The sequence below is a fragment of the Penicillium argentinense genome (assembly GCF_028826775.1).
Source record: "Penicillium argentinense strain IBT 30761 chromosome Unknown utg000001l_segment0_segment0, whole genome shotgun sequence".
NCBI classification, from domain to species: domain Eukaryota; kingdom Fungi; phylum Ascomycota; class Eurotiomycetes; order Eurotiales; family Aspergillaceae; genus Penicillium; species Penicillium argentinense.
Window position 1 is genome coordinate 1,314,077 of NW_026622660.1, and position 26,862 is coordinate 1,340,938.

At 51.8% G+C, this 26,862-nt stretch overlaps 11 protein-coding genes across 11 annotated transcripts; 8 read left to right on the forward strand and 3 right to left on the reverse strand.

The window, feature by feature from the left end:
• Positions 1-778: 778 nt before the first annotated feature.
• N7532_000435 (L-fuconate dehydratase) lies at positions 779-2,266 on the forward strand (the record flags this gene model as incomplete). Its single annotated transcript, XM_056612939.1, has 3 exons — positions 779-823; positions 892-996; positions 1,058-2,266. 3 exons carry the CDS (start codon positions 779-781, stop codon positions 2,264-2,266), a joined length of 1,359 nt encoding a protein of 452 aa, XP_056480163.1.
• Positions 2,267-2,673: 407 nt separating this feature from the next.
• On the reverse strand, positions 2,674-3,473 carry tim21 (the record flags this gene model as incomplete). The annotated part of the gene is made up of 3 exons (XM_056612940.1): positions 2,674-2,859; positions 2,913-2,967; positions 3,022-3,473. The coding sequence occupies 3 exons, from the start codon at positions 3,471-3,473 to the stop codon at positions 2,674-2,676; spliced, it is 693 nt and encodes a 230-aa protein (XP_056480164.1).
• Positions 3,474-3,785: 312 nt separating this feature from the next.
• N7532_000437 (ADP-ribosylation factor GTPase-activating protein) lies at positions 3,786-5,559 on the forward strand (the record flags this gene model as incomplete). Its single annotated transcript, XM_056612941.1, has 5 exons — positions 3,786-3,851; positions 3,929-4,323; positions 4,388-5,088; positions 5,146-5,463; positions 5,531-5,559. 5 exons carry the CDS (start codon positions 3,786-3,788, stop codon positions 5,557-5,559), a joined length of 1,509 nt encoding a protein of 502 aa, XP_056480165.1.
• A 920-nt stretch (positions 5,560-6,479) lies between these two features.
• On the forward strand, positions 6,480-7,678 carry N7532_000438 (magnesium transporter CorA family protein; the record flags this gene model as incomplete). Its single annotated transcript, XM_056612942.1, has 2 exons — positions 6,480-7,054; positions 7,105-7,678. 2 exons carry the CDS (start codon positions 6,480-6,482, stop codon positions 7,676-7,678), a joined length of 1,149 nt encoding a protein of 382 aa, XP_056480166.1.
• Positions 7,679-8,646: 968 nt separating this feature from the next.
• N7532_000439 (folic acid synthesis protein) lies at positions 8,647-10,041 on the reverse strand (the record flags this gene model as incomplete). The annotated part of the gene is made up of 1 exon (XM_056612943.1): positions 8,647-10,041. The coding sequence occupies one exon, from the start codon at positions 10,039-10,041 to the stop codon at positions 8,647-8,649; it is 1,395 nt and encodes a 464-aa protein (XP_056480167.1).
• Positions 10,042-10,909: 868 nt separating this feature from the next.
• Positions 10,910-12,161, forward strand: N7532_000440 (nitronate monooxygenase; the record flags this gene model as incomplete). Its single annotated transcript, XM_056612944.1, has 4 exons — positions 10,910-10,922; positions 10,983-11,244; positions 11,311-11,812; positions 11,868-12,161. The coding sequence occupies 4 exons, from the start codon at positions 10,910-10,912 to the stop codon at positions 12,159-12,161; spliced, it is 1,071 nt and encodes a 356-aa protein (XP_056480168.1).
• Positions 12,162-13,450: 1,289 nt separating this feature from the next.
• N7532_000441 (uncharacterized protein) lies at positions 13,451-14,188 on the forward strand (the record flags this gene model as incomplete). The annotated part of the gene is made up of 3 exons (XM_056612945.1): positions 13,451-13,540; positions 13,609-13,753; positions 13,887-14,188. 3 exons carry the CDS (start codon positions 13,451-13,453, stop codon positions 14,186-14,188), a joined length of 537 nt encoding a protein of 178 aa, XP_056480169.1.
• Positions 14,189-16,178: 1,990 nt separating this feature from the next.
• Positions 16,179-17,908, forward strand: N7532_000442 (cytosine permease; the record flags this gene model as incomplete). Its single annotated transcript, XM_056612946.1, has 3 exons — positions 16,179-16,460; positions 16,521-16,737; positions 16,806-17,908. 3 exons carry the CDS (start codon positions 16,179-16,181, stop codon positions 17,906-17,908), a joined length of 1,602 nt encoding a protein of 533 aa, XP_056480170.1.
• A 1,005-nt stretch (positions 17,909-18,913) lies between these two features.
• On the reverse strand, positions 18,914-19,264 carry N7532_000443 (uncharacterized protein; the record flags this gene model as incomplete). The annotated part of the gene is made up of 1 exon (XM_056612947.1): positions 18,914-19,264. The coding sequence occupies one exon, from the start codon at positions 19,262-19,264 to the stop codon at positions 18,914-18,916; it is 351 nt and encodes a 116-aa protein (XP_056480171.1).
• A 2,856-nt stretch (positions 19,265-22,120) lies between these two features.
• Positions 22,121-23,554, forward strand: N7532_000444 (flavin-containing monooxygenase; the record flags this gene model as incomplete). Its single annotated transcript, XM_056612948.1, has 1 exon — positions 22,121-23,554. One exon carries the CDS (start codon positions 22,121-22,123, stop codon positions 23,552-23,554), a length of 1,434 nt encoding a protein of 477 aa, XP_056480172.1.
• A 622-nt stretch (positions 23,555-24,176) lies between these two features.
• Positions 24,177-25,257, forward strand: tif35 (translation initiation factor eIF3 core subunit g; the record flags this gene model as incomplete). Its single annotated transcript, XM_056612949.1, has 4 exons — positions 24,177-24,193; positions 24,266-24,884; positions 24,958-25,129; positions 25,205-25,257. 4 exons carry the CDS (start codon positions 24,177-24,179, stop codon positions 25,255-25,257), a joined length of 861 nt encoding a protein of 286 aa, XP_056480173.1.
• Between the last annotated feature and the right edge of the window lie 1,605 nt (positions 25,258-26,862).

Here is a 26,862-nt window from a genome sequence, read left to right on the forward strand (position 1 = left end):
CTTTGGTGTGTTGGAGGAATCGGCAATTGTTGTCTTTTGGGGCGTGCTAGCAGATGTTGCGCACCCTGGGTCCTGCGGGAAACCATTTGAGGGAGTACTCGGAGAGCTGCTCATGGACGAGAGGGCCTTGAATCTTCCACAATCTATTTCCTCGATCTGCCTTCACACTATGAATGAACCTTCACTTTTCGATGCTTTTCCTAGTTCCATTCCGTGCCGAGCGCACAGTGCCTAACTCCTAGTAGTACAGTTATAGGCCACGTACTAACTACTAACGCGCAGCGAAGCTGGCAGCTCATACATTCACAAGTGTTAGAACAGGTGTAAAGCATATCCGCGATCAACGCATTGGAAGTATATCCGGTCTCCACCGTACGGAGTTGCCCCGATGTCCCATCCGACCATCTGATTGGTGGAAAAAGATACTCCATCAACCAAACAGCCGGAAAACTACCAACCCCAGCAAAACGGAGGCGAAATGAGGGGCGAGGGAGAAACTGCGGGCGTGTGGGGGGTTACATGGTCTTCTATATACAGGCCACGACGCGCAAATTTCTCCCGCTTTTCCACTCGTTTTTCCTTCACTTTTGTTTCATATACCCCTGCCTCGTTGACTTTTCCCGGCTTGATCTGCTTGAACAGCACGTATAGAGTTGTGCCGTCATACTCCCCGCATTTCTATCTTTATCGACGCATTGCGACTGCAAGACAGGACCGCATTACGTGCAATTGACTCGGAAAAGCGTGTCCCATCGTCGCATTTATAACTACTCTCACAATGGTCAAAATCACTGGGTTCACCACCCGGGATGTGAGGTTTCCTGTAAGTATTGTTGTTGCCCTTGTGCATTGTCCGGAGAATTGGCAGGGTCTCACTAACGATTTTGCTAGACCTCCCTCGACAAAACTGGCTCTGATGCTATGAACGCGGCCGGCGACTACTCCGCTGCATACTGCATTATCAACACTGACTCCGACTTCAGTGGACATGGCATGGTACGTCATCTTAACATTCCACCTGCCACGAGGGTATCTGCTAATATAAGTCACTGTGCAGACCTTCACCATTGGCCGCGGAAACGAGATCGTCTGCTCCGCCATCTCCCTTGTGACCCCCCTCATTGTCGGCAAGGATCTGGACGAGCTGACTGCCGACTGGGGCAAGACCTGGCGCTACCTGGTTTCCGACAGCCAGCTGCGCTGGATCGGTCCCGAGAAGGGCGTCATCCACCTAGCTCTCGGGGCCGTCGTCAATGCCCTCTGGGATCTGTGGGCCAAGACCCTGGGCAAGCCGGTTTGGCGTATTGTTGCGGAGATGAGCCCCGAGGAATTCGTGCGCTGCATTGATTTCCGATACATCACCGATGCCATCACTCCCGAGGAGGCCATCTCCCTGCTGAAGGAGGTCGAGTCCGGCAAGCAAGACCGTATCCGCGAGGCCGAGGCTAGCCAAGCCGTGCCCGCATACACCACCAGCGCCGGCTGGTTGGGATACGGCGAGGAGAAGCTGAAGTCCCTGCTGGACCAGAGCGTTGCGCAGGGCTACAAGCACTTCAAGCTGAAGGTGGGCGGCAACCTCGAAGACGACAAGAAGCGATTGAGAATCGCCCGTGAGGCCATTGGCTATGACCGTGGTAACATCCTCATGGTGGATGCGAACCAGGTCTGGTCCGTACCCGAGGCGATTACCTGGATGCAGGAGCTGGCCGAATTCAAGCCCTGGTTCATCGAGGAGCCCACTTCCCCCGATGACATCCTCGGCCACGCTGCCATCCGCAAAGCCCTCGCGAACACTCCCCATGGTACCATCGGCGTTGCCACTGGCGAGATGTGCCAGAACCGCGTCGTCTTCAAGCAGCTTCTGCAAGCCGGTGCCTTGACTGTCCTGCAGGCTGACGCTTGTCGCGTCGGTGGTGTCAACGAGGTCCTGGCTATCCTCCTCCTGGCCCGCAAGTTCGGTGTCCCCATTGTGCCGCACTCTGGCGGTGTTGGTCTTCCTGAGTACACCCAGCACCTGAGCACCATTGACTATGTCGTTGTTAGTGGCAAGAAGAGTGTTTTGGAGTATGTGGATCACTTGCACGAGCATTTTGTGAACCCGTCCAGTGTCAAGGATGGCTACTATGTCACTCCTATGGAGCCTGGTTACAGCGTCGAGATGAAGGCTGATAGTATGGATGCATTTGCATTTCCCGGTGAGGAGGGTAAGAGTTGGTGGCGGTCAGAGGAAGCCAAGGCTATCTTGGAAGGACCTCGCGTAGTATAGACGGAATTTGCTCTTCGATCATGATTTTATGTGTATTATGTTAATAGCTTATTTGAAAAGAATTTTGATCTGAAAAACGCTTGCTTGTGGTAGGGTATACAATTCATTCGCCATATTCTGGCGGGCTACACCGAGTGAAACGGGTGCAGCAAGTCAAGTATGATACATCAAAGAGGGCAATGCCATCATATGAGTGGGTGGCTGGTAGCCAACCACAAAGTACAGAGAATCGTTGCAAGACGGCAGGCACCGAGTCATGAACGATATCAAAAGGAACGCCAAATATTGTTCCAAAGATCGTGTTTCAGGTGCATAATCGCTAGCATTGGTTCTTCAATGCTGAATGCACACAATTTGACAGACTATGCAATTCGAGGACATAAGAAGACTATGCAGGGAGACCGAGTTCAACGCCATTGGATGCCAAAGAGTTTCAAAGAGCTAGCCACACTGGGCCTCTCCGAAGCCTTCTCAAGGATAATGCGAGAGTGGCCCTTCACATCCAGAGCAAGAAGCTGGTATTCCCACTCAGTTTTGTCCAAAGGCTTCATCATGTGTACGATGACGACACCGGAGTTAAGAGGTCCCTCCACCTGAACGATGCGGTTAGCAAAATAGTTCTGATATGGGTAATCGGCTCATTTACATGGAAGGTCATGCGGAGATGCTCACGACCAAGTCTGTCCTTTTCTTCGGTAGACCTATATCAAATCATTAGCGACATATTTCGAGATGGAATACTCCATGCGACTCACGCGATGGGTCTGTTGCTTTGCCATCGACTAGTTGTTTTCTCGCCAAATGCCCGGATCTTCCTCCGATCACCCAACAAATTTGTGCATCGAGAGTCCTCTTTAATGCGATCCACTGCTTTCTCGAACTGCCAGGTCCGACTGTTCGGGGACGCAATCTCGGTCCAGAATAGGTAGAAAACACCGCCAGTAAGCACCGCACCAGCGATGACAACCACGAAGTTGACAGATTGCTGAGTCGCGCGCGACACCTTCTCTCGTCCACTCAATTCACCCCACTCGTAACGTCCATCGTCGGATAGAACACTGATGTTCTTCCTCCTCGGTCGAGGCCCAGAGCCTAAGTTGCTGTGTGTGGCATAGAGTCGTGTGATCTCGGAACGAAAACCTGGGCGCAGGGCCGCTGACGCGCTGGTCGAGGCTCTCGGGAGAGCACGCAGGTATTGCGAGTTCATGCTGAGTCGTGCGAGCATGACCGTTCGGCCTGAAATGCCTCCTCCAGGTTGGCGAGACGATAACGGCGGGCCGATAGCGAGCGCTCACGTGCTTGTGAAAATGACAATACCGTAATTTTGCAGCGCGGGTGGCGTAAATCAGGGCGATCCACACGCTGAGGTCGCCACCGCCAGATTGCAAATTACGCCATTACACCCAGGCACAGGGAGTCTTGTCCGACCACGTTCGCCGTTCCCGACTCCGTCTCGGCCTCATTCTGGACTCTTGCACTGCTGGACATCTGACGTTTTTCTTTCTCATTCTCGTCCACCATGAGTGCCTCCAAGGCGCAGTCTCAAAAGATCTTCGAGAAGCTGAAGTTGAAGCCCGCAAACAAGGTGCGCACACCCCGCCATCTCCAGGCCCGTCCTCGTGCGATTTGGACATTGTTCGCTAACACGACTCTCGCGGACAGGTATGCTTCGACTGCGGCTCTAAGAATCCTACGTGGTCTTCGGTGCCATTCGGTATTTACTTGTGCCTGGACTGCTCCGCCCACCATCGCAATCTCGGTGTTCACATCTCCTTTGTTCGCTCCACCAACCTCGACCGTACGTATCCTCCCAAATTCCTCCGAATCTTCAAATCTGCCCGGCGCTTTACAGAGGCTAACGTGAGATACACAGAATGGCAATGGGAACAGCTGCGGGTGATGAAGGTTGGCGGAAATGAGTCGGCGACGAAATACTTCCAGTCGCACGGTGGGTCGGCGGCCCTGGCTAGCAAGGACTCGAAGGTCAAGTATACGTCCAATGCGGCTGTCAAGTATAAGGAAGAGCTCAAGAGACGCGCCGCGGCGGATGCGCAACAGTCAGTACCCTCCTTCAATTATCCGGATGACCATGGGCGCAAGGTTGACGGTGGAACTTTATAGGTATCCCGAAGAGGTCGTCATTACTGATCTGCCCGCTGGCACCCCCTCCGATGGCTCGAACACCCCTGCCGATACAGACGACGATTTCTTCTCCTCCTGGGACAAGCCCTCGATCAAGCGCCCCAGCAACCCTCCGTCCCGCACTGGAACGCCACCTGTTGTGAACCGCACCGGATCTCCTTTCCTGAACGCCGGCTCGAACGGCTCTCGCTCGAAGTCTCCCCTGTCTGCGTCGGAAGAGAAGGCCTCGTCTCCTGCCCCGACCGCCATTCGCCCCACTCCCGCTGTTCGCAAGACCTCTTCAACCGCCGGTGCGAAGAAGGGTGGCGTTCTGGGAGCTAAGAAGGCACCAAAGCTTGGAGCGAAGAAGGTGGTTGCTAGCGACATCGATTTTGAAGAGGCTGAGCGTAAGGCCAAAGAAGAGGCCGAGCGTATTGAGAAGCTTGGATACGATCCCGAAGCTGAGCAGGCCGAGGCCGACGCGAAGGCCCGTACCGCCACTTCCACTGCGGCTACTCCCATCACGGCTCCCACCCCCATCAGCCCAGGACGCAACAGCAAGACCCATGAGCGGAACTCGAGCGACGTTGAGCGACTCGGCATGGGCATGAACAGACTCGGATTCGGCCAGGTCTCGAAGCCTCCGGCTCCCAAGAAGCTTGGCTTTGGCGCCGTCGGTGCTGCCAAATCTCCTCTGGATGGTATATACTGCCTTTTCCCTTTGCAAACATTTGATAGATGGACTAACGATTTGGCAGAGGAGGAACTTGCTGAGACTCGGACGCGTTTCGGTTCCCAGAAGGGTATTTCTTCTGACGAGTTCTTTGGACGTGACCGCTTCGACCCCAACGCACAGGCCGAGGCCAAGCAGCGGCTGCAGGACTTTGGTGGTGCGACCTCAATCTCCAGCAACGCCTACTTCGGCCGGCCCGAGGATGAGCTCCCTGCGATCGATGATGGATATGGTGACCTGGAGAATGCGGCTAAGGACTTTGTTCGCCGCTTCGGGATCACTGCCGGTGATGACCTCGAGAATCTGTCGTACATTGTTGGCGAGGGGGCGACTAAGCTTCAAGGTGAGCCTGATTACACCAATGAATTCTATTCACATGTATAAGACTCTTTGCTAACCACACAATACAGGTGCTATTCGCAACTACCTGAACAACTAACTTGAACTGTCATGACTCCATATTCTTGTCACATCGAATATCTACTTAGCAAGCCTATTGATCCCCGTTCTTTGATGCGTGACGTACATTTTGTCTCCGAAGCTCTCGCCATCATATCCAGTTTCCTTTTCTGTTTGTTTATCGAAAAGATCCTCGAGGAGAAGTTGAGCCCAATTTGAATATGGGAGACCTGCACTGGATGAGTGGTGGACTATCGACGATACGATACCTCTATGGCTTTTCCGACTTTTTCGTATTTTCGCAGCACCGCTCGGACGAGTTAAGATCTTATTTTCTTTTGTCATTTCCCTTGTTTTTTCCTTGGTTGGATATCGAGAATTACAGAATAAATGGATAAACTTTGGTTCTTATGGATTGTATCAAGAAGCACTGTAATTGGGCAGATGCATTCCCTAGCGGAGCATCATGTCACACTATATTACATATGTGTGGTATGAGCGAGCCACTGACATTGGACAGTGCGAACTGCGACTACTGCATCGACAGCGAACTCCGCGGGGCAACACTAATTAAGCTAGAATGAGCCAAGAAGCCCATCCGGCGGACACCGCCAGCAACCCAAATGATCCTTACTTGTCCTCGTCGATGTCTAACACTGCCCTTCTAGATACGCAAAACAACAAAAACAGTGCTCTGAGAAGCTTCTTATTGGATTCTAGAAAAGCTCAACCATGGAAGCTTGTTACTTAATCGCCCCGAAGTAAGGGGGGGAGTATAACCGGCGGCTCCGCCACAATGCCAAGACCTCTGAACTCCCGCATTAGACCGCAATTTTTCACCTGGAGAAGTTCGTCATACTGCATCCAATTGCTTTCGTTCGAGCATTTTGTTCCCTTTCCAATATTATCATCTTTTCCATATGGGACTCTGCAATCTAATCGTCGGATCTCTCGCACAAAATGGGGCTGATGGATGATTTCCGTGTCCGGCCATCCATCGGCACATCCAAGAATGAAGAAATGACCGTCAACGAGAAGCCGCCGGCGCAGGATGTCACGCCAGAGCCTACGAAATACAGCTTCTTTAATACGCATCTCGACACAGTCGCTCACGCCGATAGCGCTCTCTTGCTGCAGGCGCTATGTGATCCCTTCAACTGTCTCATGGAGACGGGCTCACATAGCGGGTTGTGGTGGCTTCATGTGACATCACCGTCCAACGAAGATATCGAGACACTTTCGCGGCTCCTCGATATCCACCCGCTCACGACGGAAGATATCAAAATGCACGAAACACGAGAAAAGATCGAACATTTCGGTCCTTATTATTTTGTTTCTTTGCGGCTTCCGCGTGAACCAGATTCGACTCCCGGCACTCGGGACCCGTCGTCCAACTTTTACGGCGTGGTTTTCCATGATAGCATCTTGAGCTTTACTTTCGATAATGCCCCGCATCCCGCCCATGTTTGGAACCGCATCAGGGAGCACCAGAGTCATTTGTATTTGACGAGCGACTGGATTTGCTATGCTCTAATGTACGAACCCACCCTCTCTGAGACCTCGAACAAACCTAACAATATCCCAGTGACGACATCGTGGATGGCTTTGCACCCCTCATCGACCGCGTCACAACAAGCGTAGAGGTAACCGAAGACACATTATCCATCACCCAACCAGACGACATCGGCCTGGCCCTACAAAGCATCCACAAATTCCGGAAAGAGGTCACGCACATTCGCCAGCTGCTAAACGACAAAACCGACGTCATTCGATGCTTCGCACGCCACTGCGATGGCCTAGGCGCCTCTCCCTCAGACGTCGCGTCATACCTGATTGATATCCAAGACCACGTCTTGACCATGATGTCCAACCTGGCCAACGCGGAGCAAATGCTTTCGAGGTCGCAGTCGAAATTCCTTGGGAGGATTTCGTTCGATTCTACTTGCATGCGCAATCAGATTGCAGATACCCTCAGTCGTCTTACTGCCATCGGATCAATTATTGTCATTATGCAAATAGTTACGGGTCTTTTTGGGATGAATATTGAGGTTCCGGGTGAATATGTTTCTGGTTTGCAGTGGTGGTTTGGGGTTTTGGGATTTATTTTGGGACTTGCGGTTATATTTTGCACTATTTTAAAGAGGGCGAGGATTATCTAGGGCGTGTAATACTTGTGGATGTCGTCATAACACTGTGAAGGATTTTGCGAAGGAGCACAGTATATTGATTAATGAAAATATTACAGTATTTCCTTGCAAAAGTTCGGGTTTTCTGGTTCAAAGTCTGACAGATATAGCGATATTGGCACTGTATTCCAAAATCATTTTCACCTACCAGGAGGGAATGAGTGATCTGGTTAATCATATTAAAGCAATTCATCAAATAGCGACTTCTGTCCGGCTTCTTCCGAGGGGAGCCTTATTCTCAGTATGAAGATGAGGGGTTCAATAAAGATTGCAGAAGCACTCTTCATGGTCCACGTTATTTCTAGGATGGTTCCTTGTGAGAGATGTGCCAGGGATTCAATTCCTTTTGTACTGTAGGTCTCTGAGATACAAGGGATTGCGAGATCGTAAATCCCCGAATGATTGAGGAGCCGTATGTTCAGTGGACTAGCCATAATGAGGGGCTCTGGTATTTTGAAGTCACGTCGGAAAAGATGTGGATCAGGCCAAAAGACATGGGACTTTCATAATGGATCCTCTTGAGTAAGGCCGTGGCCCAGATTAAGAATTTTGGGATGATGACACTGTGAATTGCGACATCTTGCAAACTAAAAGCCTGCGCCGTGGCACCATTCTCCTTGAAAATTTCCAAGGCGGCTCTCCTCTAGGTCATCCACCACCTTTTGCAATTCTACCATAATACACGGAATAGGTACCGACCGTGCATGTGTTCGTAGCTAAATCGGCAAATGGTCGATCACTTAGTCGATATCCGCATTAGTTGAGGATCGCCATAAGCAAACAGGTTCCAATCCTTGAGAGCTTTCCTTGTCACAAATCCGCATCACTCTGAGAGCGTATATGGGTAGCGGAGGGCACGAAATAAGGTAAAATTTTTCGTAAAAGGTATACGTATAGGTCCATCACGGGCGCACCCATGGAATCGTAATATCCCACAATGTCTATTCAACACGGTAGATTGCATCCGCAACCTTGGCAACTTGCCACATCTCATGTACATCATGTACACGTACAATATCAGCCCCTCCGGCAATACTGGCCGAGACCGTAGCCGCAGTACCCCATACTCGTTCGCGGGGGGTCTTCACACCAGTAAGGTGGCCAATAAATCTCTTCCGACTAGGTCCCGTCAACCAGGGAAAGCAGTCCAAGCCCTCAGACTCGCGCAACCGGGAAAGGTCACGCAGAATCTCCAAGTCGTGCGGCTGATTCTTCGCAAAGCCCAGCCCCGGGTCGAGGATGATTCGCCAGCGACGAATACCAGCTTCCTCGGCGGCTGCGATACGTTCACGGAGTTCGGCGCTAACTTCTGGAATGACGCCGTTGGGGTAGTCGGTCAACTTGGTCATGGTTTGAGGGGTGCCGCGCATGTGCATGAGGATTATCGACTTGCCAATGCGCGCAGCAGTCGGTAGCATTTCGGAATCTAGAGTGCCGGCGGAGATATCGTTAATTATGTCTGCGCCTGCGGCACATGCTGCTTCTGCGACGCTTGCGCGGTATGTATCAATGCTGATGGCGATGTTGGCGGCTTCGGGGACGGAGGTGCGGATGTGCTTGATTGCGGGGACAACACGAGCGATTTCCTCATCCGCGCCGACGGGCGTTGAGCCGGGGCGAGTGCTTTCACCCCCGATGTCGATAATCGTAGCGCCGTGGGCGATGAAGCTGCGCACTGTTTCGGTAATGTAGGTCACGTCGGAGGGTGAATGCTTGCCGCCGTCGGAGAAAGAGTCGGGGGTGAGGTTCATGATGGCCATAACGTGTGTGTTGCGTTGAGGATCTGTTGCATGAATTGCGGGGAAGTGAGGAGAAATCGGTGTCGTTGAATAAGGTGTTGGCTCTGGTGGTGGTAGCACCTTGAGATGTTCGAGGTATGTTTTTGAGTCCTTCCCAGGCTGAGGCGGTCGCTCATGAGGGATGAGTTGGCAGAGAGGCCGGAGGACGAAGTCACGTTCTAGCATGAAATTATGCGGGACATTAAGACGTTCGTGGGAGAATATCTCCTGGTCATACAACAGGATGTCCAAATCAATGGAGCGCGGCCCCTTGTCGATCAACTTCTTCCGCCCCAAGGCATTTTCAATGCCTTGAAGAGCATCCAGAAGCTCCATGGGCGAAAGTGTTGTTTCAATCTCGCAGACTCCATTTATAAAAGTCCCTTGGTCAAGGACATACATCGGCGTTGTCTCAAAGAGTGAGCTTGTCCGCTTGACTCTGATATTGGCGCGGTCCAGTTCCAGACAAGCCTTTTCAATCATTTCAACTCGATCACCAACATTGCTACCGAGGGCAATGAAAGCTCTATGAGCCTGTTTGCCGTCCGATGTGCTCATCTTATCGTCCAAACGCGGCCCTTGTCCACTTGAAAATCTCCGCGCGTAAGATTTCAGGAACGACAGCGGGGTCATACGCTTCGCTCGGGCATTTTCACTGCGCGATGATGAAAATGCTGGATTCCCCATAGAAAATGGATCTGACTGAAATTAGTCTTGGCTGTTTTGAGGTCAAAGTAAGTAAAAAAGGGCTGCGAAATGGGAAGTAGAAAAACGCGTGCGATATTTTTTTTTTTTTTTTTTTTTACAGCGATACAGATAAATGACAGATAACGCCATTGCGGCAAACAGTGGATTTGCGGAGCAACGTACTCGAGCGCGCGAAGGAAGTTATACTAGAATTTTATGTTAGCATATTCGACCTAGATCTATTCCTCGGCGATGATCACGGACTTGCCTCCTAATCACATACCCGTGCAATGGCCGAGCGCAATGCCGCGATGCGTGCGGAGCCCCCGGAAAGGACGGGGACCTGCTAACCGATGTCAATGGCGGTGATGCAGACGCTGTGCCACGAGAATAAGTCCATGCTGTTGCCCTCTGGCGATAGAGAGCTGCAGAACTCATTTTGTGGACAGAAAGATGGACTCTGGCGGATGAGAGTGTGGTGGTGTTGCTGAGGTCTCGTGCACGTCAGGTGAGTTGCTGCCTGCATGCCTAAATTACTGCCTTTGTGCCTTATTTCTTAGGCTGTTAGGTGTCGACCCCCGCCTCGGATAAACAGAATGGCCTGAGGTTGCAGTCTGGCTGGACCGAGGCTCATGGCGATACTGTGAAAGCGCCGAGGCTGTCGCCCTTTATAGGTCCGCTTTCCCCGGATTCTTCTGAAGTCTCCTCACTTCTCAGTCTTACGTCTACATCCCACATCATGGCATCTCCCCGTACGTTCCTCCCATCCGAGAATCGCCCTCTTATCTAAAGTTGTTGCTGATGATGCGCAGAGGTCATCCGCACTCCGATCACTGATCTGCTCAAGATCAACCACCCCGTCCTGCTGGCAGGCATGAACGTGGCGGCCGGCCCCAAGCTGGCCGCTGCGGTCACCAACGCTGGTGGTCTCGGTGTTATCGGTGGTGTTGGCTACACCCCCGAAATGCTCAAGGAACAGATCGCTGAGCTGAAGAGCTACCTGACCGACAAGAACGCGCCTTTCGGTGTCGACCTGCTACTCCCCCAGGTCGGTGGCAGTGCTCGCAAGACCAAGTAAGTCTGGCTTTCCTGATGACCCTTACACAACACATTTCTGACTTTAGCTTTTCCTCTTCTTAGCTACGACTACACCAAGGGTAAGCTCAACGAGCTCGTCGACATCATCATCGACAGCGGCGCCAAACTGTTCGTCTCCGCCGTCGGTGTTCCCCCCAAGCCCGTCGTTGAGAGGCTCCACGGTGCCGGTATTCTCACCATGAACATGATCGGTCACCCCAAGCATGTCCAGAAGGCCCTCGATGTCGGCATCGATATCATCTGCGCTCAAGGTGGCGAGGGCGGTGGTCACACCGGCGATGTCCCCACCACCATCCTCATTCCCACCGTTGCCAAGCTGGTCCAGGGAAAGAAGAGCCCTCTGACTGGTCAGCCCGTCCAGGTCATTGCTGCCGGTGGTCTGTACAACGGTAACTCCGTCGCCGCCGCTCTCATGCTCGGCGCCTCGGCTGTCTGGATCGGCACCCGCTTCATCCTTGCCGATGAGGCCGGTGCTCCCAAGGCTCACCAGGAGGCTGTCCGCACTGCTGGCTTCGAGGACAACATCCGTACCATCATCTTCACTGTATGTTGCCCTGTCTGATCAGTGATCTGTAACTGTCATGCTAACAAGTCTCTAGGGTCGTCCCCTGCGTGTTCGCAAGAACCCTTACATTATGAACTGGGAGGAGAACCGCGCCGAGGAGATCAAGCAGCTCACCGCTAAGGGTATCATTCCCGTCGAGCACGACTTTGAGAACCTGCCCGACGATGTCGATGATGACACCCTCGACAACGCTCGTCCCTACCTGATGGGTAAGGTCTCTGCCGTTGTTGACGAGAAGAAGCCCGCCAAGGCTATCGTTGACGAGCTCGTCTACGACGCTGCTGCTCTTCTGAAGAAGGGCAACCAGATGGTTGCCGCCAAGCTGTAAATGATGATGTTTCGTTGTTGTTTGAGCCTTCCATAGCTGGTCCCAGGGGTAAATAGCCAATAAGACCGGCTGTCTGGTCAATATCATCACCCACCCTGGGGGGTGCTTCTTAATTATACCCGAGAATCATAGTTATACTATGTGAAGCATAATATTTTGGTATTGAATCTTTCCCCAGTAATATCCACTATCAAGCATTATTCGATGCATACCTCAGGGTACAATTGTATTAACTAGAGGGTAGTATGTCGTCACGTGCTCAGTAAGAATTGCCGATATCATGTGAATCCATCGAACAAACCATGACTTTGAAGATGCTGACAGCCAGAAAGTCTTCTTTACCCTTAATCAAGATAATTGTGACAAGTGATTCAGTAGATATCCCAAATTGGAAGGAGTAGTCGTCGGTCCATTATGGATTCCAGCCATCAGCTTCTGACATACTTCTAGAGGGGGCCACACACATGTCGATTTTAGTGATGCTTGAGGACTGAAGGGTCTTGTTCACAGGTCCTCGCCATTTTTATGCTGGATCTGTCCCGGTTGAGTGAGCTACCACAATTCATGTCAAAAACATGGCACTGTATAATTGTTTGCTTTCTTTGAAGCCATTGCCTAAAACGTTCCAAGGTTATCTAGAAGAGTCGATCTGGAACCTTTGGAAATGTCCATTCATAGATATCATCATGTGTCAGGCTGCAATGTGATGTTTCAATGTTCACAAGTATTGACACTTGGAAATGTAAACCTGATCTAAAACACCCTTACACCTGCCGTATATATTTCATCTATATCAGCTCGGGTCGGAGATCGACATCCGGAATCAGCAGTGGGCCTGACAGTCGCTGGGCACCATCTCAACCAATAGATGCCAGCCTTATACGATCTAAATTAGTTACCAGGCTGCGAGTCATGAACCAATAACTACGCGAACCCGAGCCTTGCAATAGCGAAAACTCCGGTTAAATGATTATGAATCTTCGAAGGTCAAAGTCTGAGCAACCCTCTCGCGCTCTTTTCGATACATTACCCTCCGGGAAAGGCCTTTAGAAAATACTTCACGCGCCTGACAGCATGATCAGCACTGTACGAACAACACCAGGCCCGACAAGTCCAGGCCGGAGCGTTGTCCCGCCGATGACGACCTTTAGCCCATTCTTCCTGTCAGAGTCAGATATAGGACATTCAAGCAACCGAGTTGGGTGTGTGGTTCGAGAATCTGGGTCCTGCCAATACCCCCGATGCACTCCTCCCAGGTGGGAACTTAGGTCACATTGTTCGCCTGTAACATGTCCGAGTGGATGGGTGATGGCGACGAACTTTACGAAGTCGGCCGGGGGATCGGCGGATACGTGAGGGACATGTTATCCGCAATATCTGTGAGTGAAGCAGCAAAGCGGAATATCAGAACATGCCACAGTGCTAACTATATTCTTGCGGTTACTAGACCTCCAGCTGGGTCTTCTTGACGCGCACATCGTCTTTCAGCTTCTCGTATCCCTGGCATTACTGGTACGACGCCGAGCTCTGCCAATCCATCGCGCCGAGCACAATCTCCTATAGCTACACGAATGTGACACGATGTCTCGATCGTGACGGCCACAACGATGGATCCCGGCGGCGCGGGATTCAATAGGCATGCGATAGAAGTGCGTTGACAGGAAAGTGACTCCTTCGCCCTGGCCACGGCGTTTGTTACGGGAGCTAAATCGACTGCTGATTCAGGCGCGACGGCAACGTCCGAGCTGGGAATGCACAAGTCTGGGGGTCTCTCAACGGGAGGGAAAGCGGAAGACGGAATTGATATTGGAGTTGGAGGTCTTGCTATCCTGCTGACGGTGTTGTTCTGTTTGCGACGGAAGAAGCTGAAGCGGAGGGCTGATAGTCTGAGTCGGGAAAAGGGGCCGGAGGCGCGGAATCTCAGAGTTCCTCCTAATGGCACGTTTGAGCCTCAGCCGTGGGAGGCCATGTTGTTCATGAATCTGGCGGACAGGAGAAGGTTGTTCATGAAACTGTCGCGCATGTGAAGAAGGGTTTTGATTCTTGTCCTGTTTTTGAAATGGATGATACTTCGAGAGTTAGGACGCAGGAGCTTGTTCAGTTGAGGGGGCCGAAGAAGTGATAGGTGAGGCTGGTCTCGATATCCCGGAGTACTCCAAGCGCCCTGCCACTGTTTGTATATACCCCGCCCTTAATCATTTGCATAATCCATAATGTTTCTGCGTGTCAACATAGCGAGCTGTTAAATTGTTGAATGCTGAATCAAAAGTCCAGAGAGACGGACTAGAATGACATGAACCAAGTCTTGATTCTTAGTATGACGAAGAAGAGTAAATAAAAGTCCGACCAGACTATTCGATAACATGAGCTCACTGATATCCCGGTTGATCTACACCACCAGCTTACAAACTCCGCTGGAAGCTATGACATCGTTTTCGGCATCTGTTCTTGGTCCTGGACCACAGGAACCGCCGACCGGGGGACCAAACGAGATCCGAACAAGCCACCAATGGAGCAGGTCAAGAGAGGTGCAGCAATAACAGCCGGTTGGATCAACGGCATCGATAGCGAAGATCTCGAGATCGGAGGCCTCCGACCGGGCGTAGCGTGCCTATAAACACCACAACGGGAGACCAGAAGATGACTTGCAGGACATACAAGCAAAAACAAGCATCATTCATGCACGCTAACGTCAGTCGTGGGGATTTCGAGATGATCACCCCCTGCCTGCGTACCCTACGGAAGTAGGCGCTAGTCCGGAGTACCTGTGGGACCCTACAGGGGATGCACCAGCGATAGGAGGAGCCGGGCTCACTGCACCGCTGATAAGAGCCAAGCACGGATTTGCGAGGGTGGTGACCAGGGAGGAACCCCGAATGGAATACGGCGCATCGTCGATCCGGTTCAGTCTCTCTCGATTATACCAATGAGAATCAGAACGGTGATCTCCGCTATCATGTCTCTAGCATGCACCTACATACCTTGGCCGTCGGCTGTCCTGAGATAGATTCTGGGTCTTGCTCCCAGTCCTGGCGAGTGAGATCTCCAGACGCGAATCGCGAATCCCAGACCGCATTGAGCTAGCCATCGGTCCCCCGTGGGATCGGGATCGCAGGCTGCATGAATCCCCGTTACCGGTTCAACCTGCTCAATCGAGGCTTCTCCGCACGTCTTTTCTCGGCGTGGACTGCCTGGCGCTGCCAGTACGCAGACACGGGTGCTACGCCCGTGACCGCATTGGGACATGGGGACGGACCTCGGAGACAGAGTTGATCTTTTACTTTTTTGCCATGCAAAATTAGGTTGCGCGTGGTAGGGTCCCCGCGCGGGGGCACATATGGTGCATGTGCACGCCATGGCAGGTCAAGCTTTTGCTTGGCCATCGCAGCTCCTGTCAGACTAGGCTGGCTTGATGTCAGACGCACATCGGCGGATGCCGTTCACGCCCGTGTTCCTGGCCAGTGACAGCAGGCAGAATCGCAGGGGGCAACCAAAGCTTGGAGATTCGCGTGTCAGCCACACCAGTTGATAGCCGGCATAACTTGCACCATTTGAATTATCAGCGCAGCTATCTCGGACGGGTCTTATCGGTAGTCCGACCATCGCGAAAGCAGCAGCCAGTCGCGTCGCGTGAAAGCAGAGAGAGCGGGAGCGGCCTTGCGATTTCGCGTGGAAGTGTCCCCACTACGATAAGCCCGGGGGTGTGAGTGGCTGCGACGGCGAAACAGCGGGCCCGCAATGCTTGTCGGTTGCTTCTTTCTGGAGGTCGTTCCCACGTCTGTCGCCGTCGCCACGCAGACTCTGCCATCGCGGTGGGGCGGCACAGAATTTCGACTATATTAGATGTCCGGCCCTGCCAGTGGAGCACCAAAAAAAAGAACGATGTGACTGTGTCTCTTTTACTCTCACCTCCTCCATTCTTGGGTCGAGCCTGCTGAGCTCTAAGCTCCTTGCATTCCCCAATTTCTCATTACCTCCGACTTCCAGTCTTTCGGACTCGACTCGGACTTCCCCACGATGCGCTCCAAATTCGGTCTTGGGTCGCGTGCCGACGTCGAGAAAGGTGCCAACGTCGAGAACGCGCCTTACGAAACCAACAGCAACGACACGCTACCGAGCGACAACTACAATGACAATGTTAGCGACGGCGCCGTACCCGGCGAGAGCTTCGAGTATGGTAACTCGATGTACGCGAAGATCCAGCGCATTGCTGGCAAATTCAATGTCGAGCAGCGTGGAATCGAGCGCGTGCCCGAGAGCGAGCGGACAGATACCTCCTACTTCAACATCGGCAGCATGGTGTGTTCCTGACCCTTCTTTTCTAATCTCGTGGGCGCTCCCACTGACCCAAACCCCTAGTGGTTGGCGGCGAACATGGTCGTCAGTTCCTTCGCCATTGGTGTGCTCGGCAAGTCGTTGTTCGGGCTGGGAGCTGTGGACGCCTTCCTAGTGTGCCTCTTCTTTAACCTGCTGGGAGTCTTAACGGTCTGCTTCTTCTCGTGCTTTGGCCCCGTCTTTGGTCTGCGCCAAATGGTGCTGTCTCGATTCTGGTTCGGCTGGTATCCGGTCAAATTCAGTAAGTGTCTCTCCCCTCTAGCAGGTTGCACCCACATTGGTCTAGAGTCCTAACTCTTCCTCTTCTAGTTGCCATTCTCAACGTTCTGGCCTGCGTTGGCTGGTCCGCCGCCAACGCTATCGTCGGCGCCCAGCTCCTCAACGCCGTCAATGGCACCGTTCCTGGTTTCGCCGGTATTCTCATTATCACCTTCTGCACCCTCTTCATCACCTTCGCCGGATACAAGGTCGTGCATGCCTACGAATACTGGAGCTGGATCCCCACCTGCATCGTCTTCATTATCGTGTTGGGTACATTCGCCCACTCCGGCGACTTCATCGACATCCCCATGAAGGCCGGAACTTCCGAACTGGGCAGTTGTCTTTCCTTTGGATCGACTGTCTACGGATTTGCTACTGGTTGGACCAGCTATGCGGCCGACTATACTGTGTACCAACCCGCCGACCGTAGCCGCCGCAAGGTCTTTGCCTCTACCTGGGCCGGTTTGATCTTTCCCCTCATTTTTACCGAGTTTCTGGGCATCGCCATCTTCACTGCCACCGATCTGAACGGCGGAGACAACAAGTACGCCGCCGGCTATGCGACCTCTGGTAACGGTGGTCTGATCGGCGCCGTCCTCGAGCCTCTCGGTGGATTCGGCAAGTTCTGTTTGGTCATCCTGGCCCTGTCCATCATCGCCAACAACTGCCCCAACATCTACTCCGTTTCCTTGACCCTGCAAGTCCTGAGCCGCTACACCCAGCGCGTTCCCCGCTTCATCTGGACCTTCTTGGCCTCCTGCGTCTCCCTCGCCATCGCCATCCCGGGCTACTCGCACTTCGAGACCGTCCTGGAAAACTTCATGAACTTCATCGCCTACTGGCTGGCCATCTACTCTGGCATTGCTGCCGCCGACCACTTTGTCTTCAAGCGGGGATTCAGCGGCTATCGTCCTGAAATTTACGATAAGCGCGACAAGCTTCCACTCGGTATCTCGGCCGCCATTGCCTTCTGCTTTGGCGTTGCTGGCATGGTTACCGGCATGAGCCAGACGTGGTGGGTTGGTCCCATTGCCAAGCATGCCGGTGCACTCCCTAGCGGTGGTGATATTGGTTTTGAGCTGGGCTTTGCCTTCTCATTTACCATGTATTGTGTCCTGCGTCCTTTTGAGTTGCATTTCTTCGGTCGTTGATTTGTTTTAGTTTTCGGGTGTATATAGCGGTTTCGCGTTGGTTTTGCATCGGTATATAATAGTATTACATATGAGCATCGCATCAATCAATTGCATTGGCATTCATCACTTACGTGGTACCATGGATTATCTTTTCCCTCAGTCACAATTGTGTAACATCTCGACACTAAACACTCACCTCCCTCCGTCGCGAATGGAAATCCTCCAACGGCGTTTCAACTACATCATCCATAACTTCACTCAGATACCCCAAACTAAGGCACAAAAACAAGTCAAAAGCCCAAACGGCGCCGCAATAATATACACCACGCGAATCCCATCCGCATACGCCTGTTCGAGCGTCGCGACCCCAGCCCTCACAATGCTCCCATTAACACACGCAATACTTCCAAGCGCGCTCTCATACCCCGCTACAATAGTTTGAACAAACTCCCCAACTTGAGCACCAGGCATTCCGCCCTCAACACAGCCTTTGAAACATATTCGAGAATAAAATTCTCAGCGCGAGCACTCAACGTCGCGGAGAAAATAGCCGTGAAGACAGCCGTGGCAACAGCGTGCGAACAAGTCGTTGCGGCTGTCGCTGTTGCGATGAGGTGGTGTGGTGTTGAGAGTTGGACGGCGACGATGAGGAGTATGAGCGGGAATCCGAATCCTAGGCCTGTGAAGGCTAGGGCGCTTAGGGAGTCAGAGGGTTGGATTGTTGCGAGTCCGATCATGCCGGATGTTAGGAAGAGGGAGCCTGCAAAGATGGGGGCGTGGATTGTGAGGAATTTCGTGCTGAGAGTGCCGTAGATCACGGTGCCAATTCCGCCTGCTATCCAGAATGGTTGTTCGCGGGCTGCGAGAAGGAGGCGTCGGTTTTGAAGAGGAAAGTTGTTCTATTCATTGTACTACTGGTTAGTAATTCATCTTGTGAAGCGCATTGCCAACCTCAAGTGGATAGAACTTACAGAGTCAGGTAGAGGATAGTGTAGGCAAAGAGAAGAATCCCTTTAATGAAGATCAGTCCAACGCAGATAGCGGAATTCCGACCACCGTTCTCTCCACCACGGAATAGTTCATGATGGGGGATTCCCGTTTTGGTAGCTTCCACTCGTAGATGCCAAAGGCGATCAGACAGAGGATTCCGATGACGATAGTAGCCAGGACAGGCGCTGTTGCCCCCGCGTACAAACAACCGCCAAGACTGAGGCCGGTTAGTAGTAGTGTGAGTCCAGCTGTAAGAAAGCAGAATTTTGGAAGACCTAGGCGTGCGAGTTTCTGTCTAAATGAGAGTTGGTCGGACTCGGTGTGTTGTTTCGGGGGCTTGTAGCCGATGAATAGGCAGATTGCTGTGAGGCCCCAGAGGGCCATTTGGATCCACGGTTGCAGATTGGCACTGGTAGATCTGTTTAGGAGAGGTGAGATGGGATCGATTTACGTAAACATCCCGCATTCCTGTGTTAGCATTTCTTTTGGTGAGGGCGTCGATGATGGGTGATGCCGAGCATGCGCCCACGGCAGCAGCGATGTTCTTGCTGCTTGGGCCATCTTTGTCACATTAATCCCATCTCATTCCATTCTGTTTTATCTCATCTCATCGCCAAAGATCCCAACTTACTAGGTCTCCATTTCCGCGGAAGTATCTCGCTAGGAACGCAGTATGCCAACGGTACAGTAGCAAAGCCGAGCCCAAACAAAACCTGAGTCGCGATAAGTCGATATATGCTGCTTGAACCAGGGGCAATAAAAGAATTGCAGATCCGATGAAGAAATTATTGCCGGAACAGCTAAGAGTGCCTTGCGAGCTTGGAAGGTATCCGAGGCTGAGAAGATCAGAGGTGCGAGGACGGCTTGGACGAGGGAAAGGGAGTTTGGAATGCATGTTCCTGCTACGGTGTTGTTGAAGTCTGCTTCTATAAATGAGAGCTACAGGAGAGTGGAATTAGAAGATGGACACGGTAGTGGGAGGTGTAAGAAGATCTGGTTTACCCCTGCTGGAGTGCCCATCAGGCCAAAGACTTGAACGAGATTGAGCAGGAACATAGCTGCCAACGCGAAGTAGGTCGACGCGTGCAACTCAGGCTCTTCGGCTTCGTCATACACCAGGCTTTTATCTACATTATGAGGTATTACCCTTTGTTCCGCATACTAAATCTCCACTGATACCGGCGAGGAGATCTCGAGGTTCTTTGCAGATGAAATGGATAGGAATGATGATGTCTCAAGTTAGAGTATAAGTTGGGGAATCGATTAAGCCAGATACACTGTGGCAGGGCCAGGGCTAGTAGTAGTTTTATTTGATCTGGTCTACTAGAATAGCACTAGCGCGTCTGGGTATAGATCGGTTCTGATCTTTCCCCGAGACCTACTAGACCCACTTCCCCCACAACCCCAGCTTTCCCCGTCTCTTAAAACTTCATTAGCGTAGACCACATTCAATACGTTGAGGCTTGGACTGTCTTATCTGCTTATCTTGGCTTCAGCTCTCTAGTTGTCAACTTCGACCCATCTAGACTGTACCTACACTAGACGAAAAGAATCATTATGCATTCAGCCAAAAAAGATTCCGAACCAAGACTTCCGCCACAAGCCTCTCACATCGACACCAGGAAGGTCCTGCTTGACTTGATACTCTTTCTCGGCAAGGTAATACGCCAAAAGACTGTAGCTCTTCCTAGGGTAGCTATCCGCTCCAGCAAAGGTACCCTTTCCCCAGATTCAGGGAGCGTAGGAACAATTTTATCGTCCATGTACATCACCTCCATGCTCAACATTCCCACGTAAGCCCAAGGCCATCATCCAGACTTTCCAATCTCGAGAGGAATCTGCAGTTCGAGATAAGCTCGTATTTCGCTCCGTCACGGGTGAACCGAGCGGCTATATTTCCGACTGGACTGGGAAAGAGGTTGGGACCATTGATGGTCATTTCCACCGTGCTTAGCTATGGATTGCATTTGAGCCCTTCTCGGACATTGGCTTGGAGCCCCGGATGAAGCCTTCAATTTCACCTTGGTACCTGCCTGTGTTTCGGTGATCGTTCGCAGCGCCGACGGTTGCTAGTGCTGGGCAATATTGCCAGGTGATATCTGTCCTATTCGTGAGGCGTCGGGATGATAGAATTTTCGCATATTTTGCCGCTGGCATGAGTACCGATAGTATCTCTTGCGCACGACAAGGGATTTGATAGCGGTCTCCGAGACAATCTCGAGTTCGAGCATGGCCGGTGAGATGAAAAAGACGATCTAATTGTAGTTTCAAGTTTTCAAAGGATCCAAGATCTTGCCATTTCTGGAGACTATAACGCTTGTTCAAATTCTGGTATCCTTTGCCATCGATGTTGTGGGTTCTATCCACATTGACATAGGCGCCGCTTTTCAGCTTTTATGATGGGATGAACAACTATGCAACGTTATGCACCATGCGGTTTTAAATTGATCACAAATTTTCATGACCATCCAGCGCTTTCCCAACTGATATTTTCGACTTTCTGATCACTAATCATGGTTTGATCACTAATCATGGAAGAAAGAAATCAGGCAACGTCGATTATCAGGCGGGTCCTTGCGCGAGCTGGGCCACGCCCGTTCTTGGCAGGTGTTGGGAACGGGCCCCCTTTCCACGGTAAAATGAGATCCCGTCCCCCCGGATCGGGGGCCTATCCCCTTTGTAAACAATTGCCTCATGAGCTCTTGACTTAAATGAGGTATTAGGCGTCCAGATTAAATGTCACAGAGGGTGAAATCGCCCCCCAAAGGCGGTGAATGCTGACGATGATAAGATCGGTTTGAACGCATGACACGCTGCCGGTCTCCTTGCTTCTTGTCAACATTTTCGGGTCGAGAACACATTGTCGCCTCTGTGTATGAACGGCTGAGAGAGATCAGTTTTCAGTCCATGACTATTGCTTGCTATATTGCTCAATATCCTTACGGCCGTACGCGAGTACCATCTCCGGTCCAGTTGTCTCAAATAAACTTTCTCCACTGGGGAGTCGTCAGCAACGCATCCGAGGGACAATCCACGACCGAGGCACTGCGTTGAGTGAGCTGACCCCGCAATGTAAGCCGCTGCTCATCATTCGCCCCCCTCCCCCCCCGGGAGAGTATATTGTGGACTGGACACCAGAAATCATACATCGTGCTGATCCATCTGTTGTCTGTTAGCTCTCCAAAAAACGCTTGTTTATTTCTCCTTGTCTCGCATCCTTCAACGAAACAGCAGCTTATCATGGAGGAATTTGATGTCGTCATTGTTGGAGCTGGAATTTCTGGAATAAATACAGCATATAGAGTGCAAACCGAGCTCCCATCGTCCCGTTATGTGATTCTCGACGCGCGGGAGGACATCGGAGGAACATGGAGCTTCTTCCGCTACCCGGGGATCCGGTCGGACTCTGATTTGTATAGCTTCGGCTTTGCGTGGAAACCATGGACGGCAGGCAAAGCGATCGCAGCAGCTCCGTTGATCATGAATTATCTTCGTGAAGCTGTATCTGAAACGGGAATCGATCAACACATTCGTTTTAAGCATCGTGTCTCTGCTGCCGATTGGTCGATCAAAGAGCAATGCTGGCAGATTTCGGTGACAGATACTGATGGAAGCCCCATACAGTTCAAGTCCAAGTTCATCGTCTTGGGAACTGGTTATTACGATTACGAGAAAGGGCTTTCCGCCTCGATCCCCGGGATTGACAACTTTGGGGGTCCCGTTGTACACCCTCAATTCTGGCCTGAGGACTTTGATTATTCGGACAAGAATATCGTTCTTATTGGAAGCGGTGCGACCGCAGTTACCCTCCTACCGAACCTGGCTAAAAAGGCCGCCTATGTCACAATGCTGCAACGCAGCCCAACATACATCGTGAAAGTCGACAACAAAAAGTCTTCAAGCTGGGGTATTCTACCTCAACACCTCTCCCTCCAACTAACCCGCCTCTTCCATATTACAATCGGTATTCTCTTCTATAATTTCTGTCGACTCTTCCCATCTCGAGCCCGGAATCTCCTTCAGTCTGGCGTGGCAAAGCAGCTCCCAACAACAGTCCCCATGGATCCGCACTTCACACCAACCTATCGACCTTGGGACCAGCGCGTCTGCTTTACGCCCGATGGAGACTTTTTCGAAGCTATCAAAGAAGGCAAAGCCAACGTCGCAACTGGAACAATTCGCGAAGTTGTCGAAGACGGCGTGATCCTACAATCTGGCGAGAAATTAGACGCCGACGCTCTTGTCACTGCAACAGGACTCAAAATCCAAGCCATGGGCGGTATTTGCATCAGCGTGGACGGCGAGAAAATTGATATTGGCGAGAAATACGCCTGGAACAATGCAATGATCCAGGACATACCGAACTTCTTCTTTGTGGTCGGGTATATCAATGCGTCCTGGACACTGGGTGCCGATGCTACTGCAAAGTTGTTTTGTCGATTGGTCAAGTATATGCAACGTCAGGGTTACCAAAGTGCTGTTGCAGGAGGGGTCGATGCCAAAACGATAGGCTATCGTCCGCTGCTGGGATTGACGTCGACGTATGTGACGCGTGGGGGCAGTGAGCTGCCTAAATGTGGGAATTCGGGCCCTTGGCTACCGCGTACGAATTACTTTTTTGATCTTTATAAAGCTGTCATGGGCAACATTACGACTGGGTTGGCTTTCAGTTAGAGATCTTGTGAACATGGAGGGAGGGCATTTGGCTGTATATACTCAATATGGTTCAAGGTTAATGGACACTCGTACAGAAGCTTCTGGTCACCAGTATATAGCAGGAACAGTAGACCTGTAACTGAGAACTGGGAAAGCCTTAGAGACTATTTTCAACTGTGTGATTGTGCTTGCCTTATAAATCCATTCTGCCTTGCACGTAAATGAAACCTGTCATCCGGACTTTTTCTTCCGAGCCCTTCGTCCACTGGCAGTGTACACTGTTTCCTAATTAGGACTAGTGCAGGAACCCAGGACGAAGCTGCAATATATCAGTCTTGTCTGACAACAATTGGGAACAGCTTTATGATAATCATTAGGATTAAGGCTTCAAACGGCTCAAAATTCTACTATTCTAATTCTCTATGGTCGGGACCCTTTATTTGTTTATTTGTTCCGAGATTCACTTGAAACCCCGAGTAAACAACAGACATGTCGGGGGCACTGGCGAGTCACGTGCTGTACCTCGCACCAGCCACGAGCTGCGCCACAGGAAAATCGCCGCGAATGAAATCCACAACGGATTCGCCTTTGAAAGAAATCCCAGAAATTCAGCTGTTGCCGCAACACCACACCACACAACATGTCTCGACTCGGGAAGTGAGTAAAACGCCACGCGAATAATCCCCTACCGTCAAGCCGCTAACGAGACCTTTTCAATTTTTTTTACAGCCGCGCCGACTGGGCCGACGACGAGGAATTCGACGACCCCTCCGCTCTCCCCGCGCAACAAGTGATCTCCAACAAAGATGGCACCAAGACCGTGATCTCCTACCGCTTTAACGATGATAACAAAAAGGTCAAGGTGACCCGCCGCATCAAAACGACCGTCGTCCGCGAAAATGTGAACCCCCAGGTTGCCGAGCGCCGGTCGTGGGCCAAGTTCGGTCTCGAGAAGGGCCACGCCGCCGGTCCCTCGTTCGACACTACCTCCGTCGGCGAGAACATCGTTTTCCGTCCCAGCACCAACTGGAAGGCACAGGCCAAGGAGGCCGAGAAGGAGGGCGGCGAGAAGGGTAGCATGAAGGACCAGCTGAAGGACAAGAAGGTCAAATGCCGTATTTGTTCCGGAGAGCACTTCACGGCCCGCTGTCCCTTCAAGGACACCATGGCTCCCGTGGAGGAGCCCACTGCTGGTGGTATGGATGCCGGTGCGGAGGATGCCGGTGGACTGGGCGCTGGCAGCTCCAGCTACGTGCCGCCTCACCTGCGCAAGGGTGGTGCTGGCGGCGGCGAGAAGATGGCCGGTCGCTTCGAGAAGGACGATCTGGCTACTCTCCGCGTCACAAACGTATGTTCTTTTCCCCGGATCTTCGTTATTCTTTGATGAACACGCATTCTGACTTTTTTTTCTTACCCTACAGGTCAGCGAGTTGGCAGAGGAACAGGAGTTGCGGGATCTCTTCGAGCGGTTCGGACGTGTCACCAGAGTTTTCCTTGCCCGGGACCGCGAGACACAGCGGGCCAAGGGCTTCGCTTTCATCAGCTATGCGGACCGCACCGATGCGGTACGCGCCTGCGAGAAATTGGACGGCTGTACGTTGACCCCGACTTCACCCACAACCATATTTTATATCCTTTGGAACGATGCAAGCTAACACTTCTCCACAGTCGGTTACCGCCATCTCATTCTTCGCGTCGAGTTCGCCAAGCGATCTACTTAGATTCGTTTCTCGCTTTTTTGTCACGACATTCCTGGTTGGATTCTCCTTTTTCTTTTTACAGGCGGGCCTAGCTTTTGGCTGAAGCTCTTCTCCTTTGTACTGTATGATTGATTGATAATGATGATTCTTCAAAAGACACCCATGTCATATACTTGCATTCGTCAGTTCATACAAAAGCAATTGGTTTGGAGCCTTTCATATCTTCACACTCGTTGTGGGTGGACCGTAGACATGTGCAATTTAGAGATATTTGTTCTATACCAGGCAGTTCACAAATGTTTGCTCAGCGATTTCGGTACTTCTGGAACTATATCAACGCTTTGTCCGTGGTAAATCTTAACATCTGATAATCTTCGCCTATCGGCTAAGCAAGTACAATGTATTTCGATGCGTTGCAGCGCAAAGGTATCATCTCTCACCGGACCAACCTCCCCGGGTCTCAGGCACCCATCAAAGTACCTTTGTCGAGTATAGTACTCACCCCTAACCGGGATAGATACAAGGATACTACGGTGATTTGTCATATCCTGCTCACATCCATGAGTCGGCTAGGACCACTGCCGAGATCAAGCTGTCATTCAGGGGTGCTTGTCATGGGCCTGAGACAAGAAACTGGACAAAATTGGATAAGGCATGGTTCTTGCCTGTACGAGACGATTTCGCCAACGGCTGACTGGCAAGAGGAAGGGAATTAACTTTTCTTGCGTCTGGCCAACAGTCGCGGAGGATGCATGCGCCCAGAGGGCTACGACGGGTCAAGGTTACGCCCCCAAATACATGCAGCAATATGTCCAGCATTATCTGCGCGCGGATCACAGATCCTGCTCAATAGCTCCAACAGATCAGCCTCGATCGCTTCAACCAGGCGATGCGCGCCTAGGCCCCAGCCAACAGCTCGCTGCTTAATTTCCCGGCGGTGGAATTGGGTTGCATCACGTAGTATCGGTGATCTCTTTGGGGAAAGTGACTTCGAGATAAAAGCTTAACTGGGCTCTTCCCCAGTACCTACCCACCGAGTTGAGGGGAGGGACATACAAATCCGGAAATCTAGAGCGGGGATATACACTCCTTCCTTCGCAAACTTCTCAACATCACTAGGGCGCCAGATTTTGAGCTTGGGCCCGCCACTGCGGCATGCAGTATCACAAGTATACACATGTGAAAAAGGTTTCCTGGTGTTCCGAAGTCCCAGTGACTCCAAAAGCGAAGTAGAAACTGCTCGGAGAGTGAGTTGGGGGCGATATGCCGTGATACGACAGCCCAAGCAATTGACTAGAAGGGCAATTGTTGAGCCACCCTGTCGGCTTCGTACCGTAGAGCAGGTTTTGCCTGGGGACATTTCGCCCCCGTACGACTCGGGCCTGCGTCCGGGTTGGCTGCCACGCGCCAGGGATGGCTGGCAAAAGTTCATGATGGAATGCGTATCGTCACGGCATCGGGTGAGAAAACGGGTTCCGGGCTGCGTGTGGGCTGGTACTTCGGGATACTCTGACAACGGCCGTGTCGAATATGCGTCTTCAACTCGTCTGCAGCGAACGCCATCCAAAAAGTCTGTTGGCCTCCTGACAACCTTTGCTCTGTTGTCAGTCCAGACTCCGGGCGGCA